General features: G+C 44.7%; 1 protein-coding gene across 1 annotated transcript; it reads right to left on the reverse strand.

Annotated features, from left to right (window-relative positions):
• Nucleotides 1-905: 905 nt before the first annotated feature.
• LOC123158402 (pollen receptor-like kinase 5) lies at nt 906-1,723 on the reverse strand. Its single transcript, XM_044576405.1, has 2 exons — nt 1,048-1,723; nt 906-934 (listed from the first exon to the last, which is right to left on the reverse strand). The coding sequence occupies exons 1-2, from the start codon at nt 1,721-1,723 to the stop codon at nt 906-908; spliced, it is 705 nt and encodes a 234-aa protein (XP_044432340.1).
• Nucleotides 1,724-12,067: the final 10,344 nt, after the last annotated feature.

The following is a 12,067-nucleotide window of genomic DNA, read 5'->3' on the forward strand; positions in this document are numbered from 1 at the left end:
GTACAAAATTATACTGGGAGTTGTAATTCCGAAAAAACATAATAGTATATTGATTTCCTTAGTAGAGTACTTGGTCCCCTTCTCGTGGGTTGTATGCTTGGCCGGCTAAGCAAGAGGCATGACCTTGTTTTAAGTTAATTTCGAGAGGAGTTGGGGTTCACTTTGTTTTTCTTCACGTAGTCCTTATATTAGTCCCAACTTATAAGTCTCAAGTCCGTAAAAAGTCCCTACATGTTTGGTTCCTGGAACTTATAAGTCCCTATAAGACCATATTACAACTATAAGTCCCTATAAGTCCCTCCTTTAGAGTCTTATTTCATAAGTCCCAAATGCCCACTTTAAGCCCCTATAAGTCCCTCCTGTTTGGTTTAGATGGGACTTATAAGGACTTTTTTAAGTCCCTGAAAACAAACACCCTCTAAGAAACTTAACGTTCGGGGTGAGGAGGGGGGTGCAGGGCTCGCCGGAAAAATCTTGTCGTTCGCCGGTTTAGAGGGATGGCCGGGGGCCTGCGCCAGCACGGCGGTGAGTGGCGGTGAGTGAGGGCAGGTTCGACGAGGCTGGCACGGGAGCGCAGTGGGCCACGGGCGGCGGTGAAATGGCAGTGGGTTGGGCCGATGGTCTGTGTGGCGGTCTTGGGAAGGAAACGAGGAAGGCTGGAGGATGAAGATGAAAATCCGACCATTTGTTTTACATCTAGGGGCTAAGAACAGATCAACTATTGTTTTAAATAGGGATTGTGTCAAATAGTGGCGGTCTTCCAAATCAGATATAGCAGGGCTAGAGCATCCTGCTCAAACTGCTATAACGAGGCTATAGTTAGACTAGGTCAACTGATCCAAATTGAATTGTCAGTCCACCTGGCCCTTAGACAGTCAGGCTCCTTGTCTCTCAAAAAAAGACAGTCAGGCTCCGGGACTGATAATAACTTGAACTGAGCGCGACAAATGCGAGAATGAACATTAGTCACTAAGCAGTCAGGCTCCGGGATAACGTAAGCACACGTACGTGCAGGCACGTCGCCGTGCAACGAACGAACGAACTCACCTTGGAACGAGGCGGCGTTGAACCGGCTGAGCACTTCGGGGATGGGGCCGGAGAGTTGGTTGTCGGAGACGTCGAAGAGTAGGAGGCCCTTCTGGTCGAAGTTCGGGATTGGCCCCTGGAAGCTGTTCCTGGCCAGCTGCACCACCAGCAGCTTGGGCGAGGTGATGGAGCCCGGGATGGGCCCCGTGAAGGCGTTGTCTCCGAGGAAGAGCTTCTTGAGCCCCCGCATGGCCGCGAAGGCGCCGTCGGGGATGTCGCCGGCGAGGCGATTCCGGGAAAGGTAGAGCGTCTTGAGGGCAGGGAGCGCGGAGAGCCCAGCCGGGAACGCGCCCGTGAGGTTGTTGTTGGCGAAGCTGAGCACGCGGAGGCCCAGGAGGGCCGCAAGCGGGGCCATGTCGGGGGCGGCGCCCTGCAGGCTGAGGTACTCGAGGCGGAGTCCGAGCACCTGGTTTGTGTCCGGGTGGCACTGCACCGCGTACCACACCGGCTCCTGGCACGGGCCGGTGCCGGTGGAGGAAACCCACTGGTCGAGCGGCGCCGGAGGGCGGTCGCCCACGGGCCCGCGGAGGGTCTCCCGGAAGGCCAGCAGCACGTCGCCCTCGGACACGGCGGCGGCCGCCGCGACGAAGGCGGCCAGGACCAGGAGGAGCAGCCCGGCGGCGCCGTCGCTGAACATGGCAAGCGGGGCGCGCGCGGATGGCGGAGGATTAATGAGAGGCATGCGGCGGCGGCGGCTAAAGAAACGCGGAGGTGGGAGGTGGTGGGGAGGAGGGACGACGCGACGACGGAGGTGGCGGGGAGAGCTAAGAATAGGCGTGCCGGGTGCGTTGGACTGTGCATGCGGAGTGGCCGTGGCTTAGGTTCCGAGGCCGATCGTTTAGCAAGTAGTATAGCAGCCGTGCGAAGTACTCCTACATAGTATTAGCACGTTAGGAACAAGGCAGATTTTCCAGGCACGTAGAGAAATTAGGTTCGTTTTGAAGGAGGATTAATATACAAGCAATGACAGGTTCGTATTGGGGGAGGATTGATATACTAGCAATGACATCATTGCTGATGTCAGCAAAAAAATTAAACATGGTTATATATGTTTGAAGAGTCAATTACACCAGTGATACTAGAACTGACGTGAACGGTCATTTTGGTGCTCGAACTTGCGGCATACATTGAACAGGTCTAAAAACTTGGCTCGCCTGTGCAAATACAGTGCAAATCGAGTTTGGATATGAAAGTAGCGCTGACTAGGCTCGCCTGTGTGGTGCGGGTTCCGCGGTCGGTAACAGGAAGGCAAAGAGGAGGTTGTGTGGCCTGTTTTTGCGCATAAACCCCCTCGAAATTTTTTATTTCTCACACAGAAGCCCTTGTTGACGTTGGCATTTCCGTTTTTTCATCTCTATGACGAATAAGTCCCGCCTGTTAGGGCAGTATTTAAAATTAGAATGAAAATTATAAGCCCCGGGTCTCGAACAAGTGACCATGGTTAGCACACAGCAGAACTTCAACACTCAACCCATCACGTCTTGACGTCCTCATTACACCTTTTTTAGCAACTGACGTCCTCATTACATAACTCAAAGTTTAATATAGAAGAATAAAGTCGTTCCTGGAGCTGAATTGTGCTGCCAATCACTGCAGCCCATTCGCACCTGTTTTTTTTTATAAATTTGTAAAGATATGTAAATTCTAATCTCAATAATAAAAATATGGTTTAATTATTCTTGCATTATAAATATTATAAATACAAACGAAATAAATTACTTTTCAAAATTGTTCACATATTATTTAAAAATTGTTCACACATTATGATGCCCCTCCGTGATCGAATCCCCCTCCTGTAGTGTCGGAAAAGGCCTCCAGATGGGATCTCGTGGTTCTGGAACTTGCGGCAGCAGAAAAAGTATTTCGCGGACTCCTTTGTTGGTTTCATGATTTTAGAGAATTTATAGAGGCGGAGTTAGATCAAACGGAGCCCCGTGGTCCCCACAACATACCAAGGCGTGCCTACCCCCCCCCCCCCGGGGGGGGGCATGGTGTCTTGTGGGCCCACGGTCCATCGTCTGCTCCCGAAGCTTCTAGTATCTCTTTTGTCAAGAACAAGTTTGGTGTCATTTGGACTTCGTTTGGTACTGATATTACGCGAAACCAAAAACAAGCAAAAAAACAACAAGCGACACTGGGCACTAAGTTACTCCCTCTGTCCCGTAATATAAGAACTTTTTTACACTGCACTAGTGTCAAAAACGTTCTTATATTATGGGACGGAAGGAGTAATAGGTTAGTCCCGAAATATGATATATAATTGCTTGAAAGTGTATATAAAATGTTCAAGATTGATAATATAATAACATAGAACAATAAAAAAAATTAGAGATACGTTGGAGACGTATCACCTTGTCAGCGGGAGCACTGAGACCGAGAAACACTACATGAAGCATCCGATCGAAACACCTACTAAAGGTTGGGACTCAAAGCGTACCACTGAGACCGAGAAAACTGAGCCCTGGAATCTTCCCCGTTCATGCAATCATTGTTGGCATTATCAGCTTTGGAGGGAGAGGGAGACAGTCTGGGAGGTGGAGCCTGCAGATCAACCTGTCCTTCCACCGGAATCTTTATATGGTAAGTAGGCGAAGTAAGGAATACGTCCACAAATCCACAAACACGCCCTGGGGCGCGACACCAGATCTTAGTGCTAACTAGGCCAAGCATTACTAGGGATAAGCCTAGTAGTGGCATGGGGTATAAGGCTAGTAGTAGAGTGGGCGGCCACACTACTACTACCGCGCTACTACTAATTAGTTATAGCACGTTCCTAGACTCAGCGTTGCTAATACTTGTGTATTTTCCTATATTTACAACAGTTATATAGGACTTTGTATATTCCAACATATACATACAACACATAGTAGTAGGACCTACTCCTCATCATACGTGTCTCAACATCATTGTAGTGATATAACAATGCACGTTTCATCATCATCATCATACATTAATTAACCACTAGCACATACTCCCTCCGTTCCAAAATAAATGACCCAACTTTATACTAAAGTTAGTATAAAGTTGGGTCATCTATTTTGGAACGGAGGGAGTAGTAGTCATAACATGATTGACGGTACAAACTAATTTATATCATCCTAGGTAGATAGCTTCTCAGGACATAGTAGTCATAACACGATCGATGATGCCAACTAATTGTTAGCATCCTAGGTGGATAACTTTCCGGCATATAGTAGTCATAACACGATCGATGGTACTAACTAATTGTTATCATTCTAAGTAGATAGCTTCCCAGGACATAGTAGTAGGACCTACTCCTCTCTTTTATGGAAAATAGAAAAGAATAGGAAAATCCCTCCATCTCCATGATGGAGCACAGAGATCCACCAGTATCCATTTTGTGGAATGATTTGCCTCCATCCTTCAATGCTAAGGTATCTCTGGGCAGGATCAAGTTCTACTGCTCCTCCACCTCAGCACCCCATGGATATTGTCCCTGCTGTTGGTATGCAATCCCACAACTCTATGGCTGTACACATTTCTATTTCTGCCGAAGGATTGCATCTGGATATGATTCCTCATGGCAACATTGTCTCAAATATTCTGCTAAATGAATGTATCCCTGTTCTGCGTCTCAACTCACTTCTGACTGGTATCATGCGCCCTACTCTGGCGTCTTATGGGCCTTGGAGCCATGGTTTTGGGTTTAGGAATGACAGGGCTGAGTTTCAATTCATTGTCTCTAAATCCAATGGATTGCTTGCTATTGAATCTGCTATCAAGACTGTCAAGGTGACATCTCACTCCTCCGTGAGCATTGAAGAGATTTCTGTTGAGGTGAGGAATAATTTCAATTTGGACAATTGCATTTCTGAATTCCCTGGGATTGTGACACCTAGTTCTGCTGTGGTTATTGAGGAGATAGCTTATGATATCAATGAGGGTTTACTGAATGACTCTCTCCCTACTGATCTTGCTGGGGATCAGCTTGATACCCCTTTTATGTCTGATTCGGATGCTTCTCAGCCTGAAATAGTCTGCACTAATGTTGCGCTTCTTGTTGATGATGTTGTGCTCCCTGTTGATACTCTGCAAGCAGCTCTGATTGATCCCCCTCTGCCTGCTGACCCGGTTGCTTCTTCTGAAGTGGTACAGATGCTGGACGTAAGGGGGAGGTTGTGGCTCCTGAGTGTGTTACTTCCTTGCGCCGTAACACTCGTAAAAAGAAATATGATGGTTTTCGTGTCCCACTGTCCTCTGATACCAAGCCAAAGCTCTCCAAAATGAAGCCAAGAATTGTCCCTTCTGCTGCACCATCTCTCAACACTGAAGATCTTGCTCCTACTGATGCAGTCCTTCCTCCTACTGACGATGAAGTTCCTCCTCCAACGCCCAGTCAGGTCATCCAGCAGGTGGGGTTCACATGTGTGCCATCCCTCCGTTCGAGCTCACCGAAGAAGATCTCCAGGCTCCCAAGGAAGTGCGACCATATGCATCTACTTAATCTTCTCCTGCATTATGCCACTTTTGGTTAATTGGAATGTTTTATGTTGGAATGTGCGTGGCTTAAACTCTGGCGATAAGCAACTTGCTCTTTCTAATGCTATCACCACTAGTGGGTGTGCTATCATATGCCTGCAAGAAACTAAAAAACCCTCGTTTGATTTAGCTTTTATCAAGTCTTACTGCCCTCATCACTTTGGCCAATATGCTTTTGTTCCTTCTCGAGGGTCTTTTGGGGGTATCATTACCATTTGGAACAGCTCTCGGTTCTCTGCTGATGTGATTGCAACTGAGGAATTTGCTCTAGTTACACGTTTAAAATCAACTCAATCGGCTCAATGCTGGACTTTGGTAAATGTGTATGGGCCATGCAAGGTGAACAACGTGATAACTTCATTAACTGGCTTCTTAACCTAAACATTCCTAATGATGAAGACTGGCTTCTTGTGTGTGACTTTAATTTTATCCGTGCTCCTGATAACCGTCACAAGCCAGGTGGCAACATTTTAGATATGATCACATTTAATGATTTCATTAGATCTCAATCCCTGATCAAATTACCTGTTAAAGGTCGCCCATACACATAGAGTAAAATGCAACTGGATCCTTGAAAGCACAAGTGCTCCCTGGGTGGTTTTGGTAATTAATGTCAACATATCTCTTGTTGGACTAACACTTTTACCTAGTATATTTTCAGATAAGTTCAACAATGGAGTGGCATGGACTAAAGGATGTGGAACTCCTTCAAGATGCTAAGGACAAAGGATTGGCTCAAGCTTCAAGCTCAAGACTCTACCTTTTATATTCTAGTGATCCAAGATCACATTGAGTCTATAGGAAAAGCCAATACTATCAAGGAGGGATGAGGTGTTGCTTAATGAGTTTCTTGCTTCATAGTGCTTACTGGTATGCTCCAAAACCCTCAACTACTTTTCCACATCCACATATGACCTAAACCTAAGGTCCAACTCGGCCCCACCGATTCTTTCTATCCGGCGCCACCGAGTTCAGATGTCATAGCCACTACCACAAACCCTAGGCAAATCGTTCTCACCGATAGGGATATCGGTCTCACCAAAATGGGATTGTAATCTCTCTGTTTCCCTTCGTAACGTTTCAGTCTAACTGAGATGAGCGATCGGTCCCACCGAGATTGCAATGTAAACTCTCTGTTTCCTTTTTGTAACATTTCGGTCTCACCGAAATGAGTGAACCGGTCCCACCGAGTTTACCTGACCAACTCTCTGGTTAGCTTATTACCAAAATCGGTCTCACCGAGTTTGTGTAATCGGTCTCACCGAGATTACGTTATGCCCTAACCCTAACCATATCGGTCCTACCGAGTTGCATGTCGGTCCCATCGAAAACCCTAACAGTCACTAGGTTTACTAAATCGGTCTGGCCGAGTTTGTTAATTCGGTCCCACCGAGATCGGTAAATTGTGTGTAACGGTTAGATTTTGTGTGGAGGCTATATATACCCCTCCACCTCCTCTTCATTCGTGGAGAGAGCCATCAGAACAAACCTACACTTCCAACTTACCATTTCTGAGAGAGAACCACCTACTCATGTGTTGAGGCCAAGATATTCCATTCCTACCATATGAATCTTGATCTCTAGCCTTCCCCAAGTTGATTTCCACTCAAATCTTCTTTCCACCAAATCCATATCCGGTGAGAGAGAGTTGAGTGTTGGGGAGACTATCATTTGAAGCACAAGAGCAAAGAGTTCATCATCAACACACCATTTGTTACTTCTTGGAGAGTGGTGTCTCCTAGATTGGCTAGGTGTCACTTGGGAGCCTCCAACAAGATTGTGGAGTTGAACCAAGGAGTTTGTAAGGGCAAGGAGATCGCCTACTTCGTGAAGATATACCGCTAGTGAGGCAAGTCCTTCGTGGGCGATGGCCATGGTGGGATAGACAAGGTTGCTTCTTCGTGGACCCTTCTTGGGTGGAGCCCTCCATGGACTCGCGCAGCCGTTACCCTTCGTGGGTTGAAGTCTCCATCAATGTGGATGTATGATAGCACCACCTATCGGAACCACGGCTCAAAAATCACCGTGTCTCCAAATTGTGTTTGAAATCTCCAAACCCTTCCCTTTACATTCTTGCAAGTTGCATGCTTTAATTTCCGCTGCTCATATACTCTTTGCATGCTTGCTTGAATTGTGTTAAGATTGCTTGACTTGTGCTAAGTTTGCTAAAATCTGCCAAAGACTAAAATTGGGAAAAGGTCAAGTTTTTATTTGGTCAAGTAGTTTAATCACCCCCCCTCTAGACTTACTTCGAGATCCTACAATCCTCTCTTTGAACAACTGGACTGGTTTTTCACAAGCAACAATTGGACACTTTCATACCCAAAGACAATTGTTAAACCTCTTAGGAAACCAGTTTCTGACCACATTCCTTGTGTTGTTCATATTGAAATGGCCATTCCTAGATCCAAGTTTTTTCGGTTTGAATCTTTTTGGATACACCATCAAGGTTTCCAAGAAACGGTGAAGAACTCCTGGTCCAAACATGTCCAGTCTGATAACACTATCATGGTGATTTGTAGGAAACTTAAAAACTTACGGAGAGATCTTAAATTTTGGAGCAAGAACATCTCACGGCTCTCTGTGGCAATTGAGAATTCTAATGAAGCTCTTAATGAACTTGATGAGTTGGAGAACAAAAGATGCTTAACTATACCCGATACAAACTTTTGGCACATTCTTAAAGCACATCTTCTTCGATTACTATTTTATCAACATCAATATTAGAAGAAGAGATGCGCTATTCGATGGGTCAAGTTCGGAGATGAAAATTCAAAGTTTTTTCAAGCTATGTCGTCTGAAAGATATAGGAGGAATAATATTGCTTCTCTTTTGACTGATGATGGGACTTCTGTTGAAGATCATGCAGCTAAAGAGTCCATTATTTATCACATTTATAAAGAACATTTGGGCTCCTCTTCCACACACACACCATGAAATTTGATCTCGCCCGAATATTTAAGAAATGTGTGGACCTTGACCAACTTACGGTCCCGTTCAACAAAGACGAAATTGATAATGTCATCAGGACTATGTCGGCTGACAGGGAACCTGGCCCAGATGGATTTAATGTAGTGTTCTTAAAATCTTGCTCGACAATCATTAAGGAGGACTTCTACAATCTGTGCAATCAATTCTTCGAGGGAAATCTTAATTTAGAGAGCATTAATGATGGCTACATAACACTGATCCCCAAAATAAACTCTCCATCCACAATAAATGATTTTAGGCCAATAACTCTGTTGAACTGCTGCTTGAAAGTAATCACCAAAATCCTCCCAAATAGGCTACAATGTGTGATTCTGAAAATTGCTCACCGTAATCAATACGGGTTCATCAAAGGACGTTCGATCCAGGATTGCCTGGCCTGGGCATTTAAATACATACATCAGTACCAAGCATCCAAAAAAAGAGATTGTGCTTTTAAAACTGGACTTTGTGAAAGCATTCGATACCATTGAACATGGTGCAATGATTGACATTATGAGAAGCATGGGTTTCAATGAAAAATGGCTAAACTGGATTAAATGCATTTTTTGTTCTGGCAAATCTGATGTGCTACTTAATGGAACTCCGGGACGACAATTTCTATGTAAATGTGGCGTGCGGCAAGGTGATCCTCTCTCGCCTCTTATCTTTGTTCTTACAGCAGATCTACTGTAGGCTACCATTAATGGTGCTTTCACGAGAGATCTCATTAAGCTACCTTCCCACGATCTCAACAAATGGACTACCTGGTGATACAATACGTTGATGATACGATCTTGATTATTCCGGCCTGCCCTGACCAAGCTTTGATCGTCGGGAATATCCTCACTGACTTTGCTTATTCTATTGGCCTGAAAATTAATTTTCACAAATCTACAATGGTACCAATCAAATGTGATGCACAAAAATGTGACAACCTTGCAATAATCTTTGGTTGTACCACTGGAAAAATGCCATTCACATACCTTAGTCTACCCTTGGGAACTACGAGACCTACTGTTCAACATCTGATGCCTATGGTCTGTAGTGTTGAACGCCGTCTATCTGCCACACTGAATATGATCTTGTATGGTGGCAATCTATCCCTTCTTAACTCGGTGATCACGTCCCTAATAATCTTTGCTCTATGTACGCTTAAACTCCCTGTGAAAATCCTAGAACTTTTTGATAAAATCATGAGGAAATGCCTATGGACTAAGAAGACTGAGCAGGGTGACAAGTGTAACTCGCTCGCAGCTTGGGATTTGGTCTGTAAACCTAAGGAAAGTGGTGTCCTAGGTGTTCTTAACTTGAAAGTTCAAAGCGATGCCCTCCTACTCAAATACATACACAAGTTTTATAACCATCATGATCTTCCATGGGTTCACCTCATATGGTCCACTTACTACAGCTAGAGAATTCCACGTGCTTCAGATACCTGTGGCTCCTTCTGGTGGAGAGACATCACAAAACTCATGCCAATTTATAGAGGAATTGCTCGTGCTCAAGTCTCCAATGGCTTGGATATTTTGTTCTGGAAAGATCAGTGGTCAAGCAACATCCTCCCGGAATCCTTCCCTAGGGCTTTCTCATCTGCCATTAATGAGGATGTCTCGGTTCAAGGATTCCTAACTGCAACTTCCCTTAACCAGACGTTCCATCTCCCCCTATCTAGCCAAGCTTTTCATGAAGTGAAAGATCTGCAACTTCAAATGGCAAACACTGCTTTAAATGGATCAATGGACATCTGGACTTACACGTGGGGCTCGGCAGTTTACTCTGCGCACATATTTTACACATACTACTTCAGAGACATGCATGCTCATGACACGTTCAAGTGGATATTGAAATCAAGAACAACGATGAAAATTAAAGTTTTCAGCAGGCTTCTTCTGGTTGATCGGTTAAACACTCGCAACATGCTCAAAAGAAGGCACTATAATATTGGAAAGGATCGCAGCTGCCTACTCTGCGACTCTCCCGATGAGGAAACTCTGGAACATTTAGTTTTTGAGTGCCCCTTCAGCTCACATTGCTGGGAAGCCCTTCATATTTCCTGGGCTGCGGAGGAGACAACATTCCAAAGGATATCAGAGGCCAAACTTAGTTGGAACCTACCCCTCTTCATGGAAGCATTTCTGCTGGCAGCTTGGAGTATTTGGAAGGAGAGGAACAACAAGCACTTTAGGAGAATTGCACCTTCAAAAGAATCCTGGCTTAGAAGATTCAAGGAAGATTTTCCTCTCCTCACTCATAGGGTGAAGGAGAAACACAAAGACTCTGTCCCCTCTATCCTAGCCTCTATAGTCTAGTGCTTTACCCTACCCCATCTCATGGGGGTGTAAACTTTTTGTGCATTGTGGCCCATTCTTTAATTTAATTCACAGTAGGAGGTTCTCCTACTATTAAAGGTTCAAAAAAAATGTTGAGGTATCCATCTAGTTGGTGTCCATTTGAGTATCTATATTTGAAATTGGTCTTCTCATGACAAATTAATTCTCATCTCACCTTCCACATCCATCAGCGCAGGCACAACAACATTTGGGAGCTTCTGTTGAAGAACATAATTAAAACATAGTAAGCAATGTAGTTTACTTAAGAAGAATGTATGCAAAAGATGGACTAGTGACATAATAGTAAAAAAATCTTATCATGAATTTTCTATGAATGTCTCGTTCGACTTATGGACTAGTGGCACATTTCGTCTAGTATTTTGGTTAGCTCCATAAATGTCATTAAACAAAAAAACATCATTTAATTCATGGAGATAGAAAATAAGTTGTCAACTATAAATAAATAAGTTAAGTTAGGGGTTAATAACAACTATTTTTAAATAAACAATATAGATTATTTAACAAACTCACACGGAGGTAGAATTGGAATCATGTCTAGATCCACCCTAAATTTGCCGGAACAAAAATTAAACAATATTCTGGCAAAAAATAGGAACTCATGCATCGCTACACCAAAGCTCAAGTCATGACCACACACACATGCATCGCTACACCAATGACCCCCCCCCCCACACACACACATACATGCATCGCTACACCACAAGCTCACACTTGCATCAACAAATAGGAAAATTTTACATCTTTTGTAAAGATAGACGGAATGCCACATTTGGTGTAGTTGAATGAACGACTCCCCTACCCCTTCCTCCCTATCTCCCTCTCTCCCTCTACCTCTCTCTCTCTCTCTCTGTTGGGTGGTAGGTGCGAGATATGCCAACGGATGGCTTATCATTGTGGGAGCCAGTAAGACATCGCCGGTGCCTGGAAACAGGATAAGGCAAAGATATGCACGCCGGCGGATCTTACCTAGGTTGGGGCTCTCCGTGGAGATAATACCCCTACTCCTGCTCTGTGGGGTCTCCGCATGATCACTAGATCGATAAGAAGCCACAAGAGGCTCCTTGAGCTGTTTGGTGGAAGGAGGAAGAAGGGCAAGGCTAGCTCTCTTTCCTCCCTATGGTAGTGTCTAAACCTCTATGAGATCAACCCTTTGCATGGGT

Source organism: Triticum aestivum, chromosome 7B (assembly GCF_018294505.1).
Source record: "Triticum aestivum cultivar Chinese Spring chromosome 7B, IWGSC CS RefSeq v2.1, whole genome shotgun sequence".
NCBI classification, from domain to species: Eukaryota; Viridiplantae; Streptophyta; class Magnoliopsida; order Poales; family Poaceae; genus Triticum; species Triticum aestivum.

What these genes read in the sequence shown, in the direction of transcription:
- LOC123158402 (XM_044576405.1), bottom strand. Translation starts at nt 1,723, where the DNA reads ATGTTCAGCGACGGCGCCGCCGGGCTGCTCCTCCTGGTCCTGGCCGCC. An exon ending in CAACGCCGCCTCGTTCCAAG is followed by an intron (nt 935 to 1,047) that starts GTGAGTTCGTTC and finishes TGTCGCGCTCAG; the next exon opens with TTCAAGTTATTATCAGTCCC.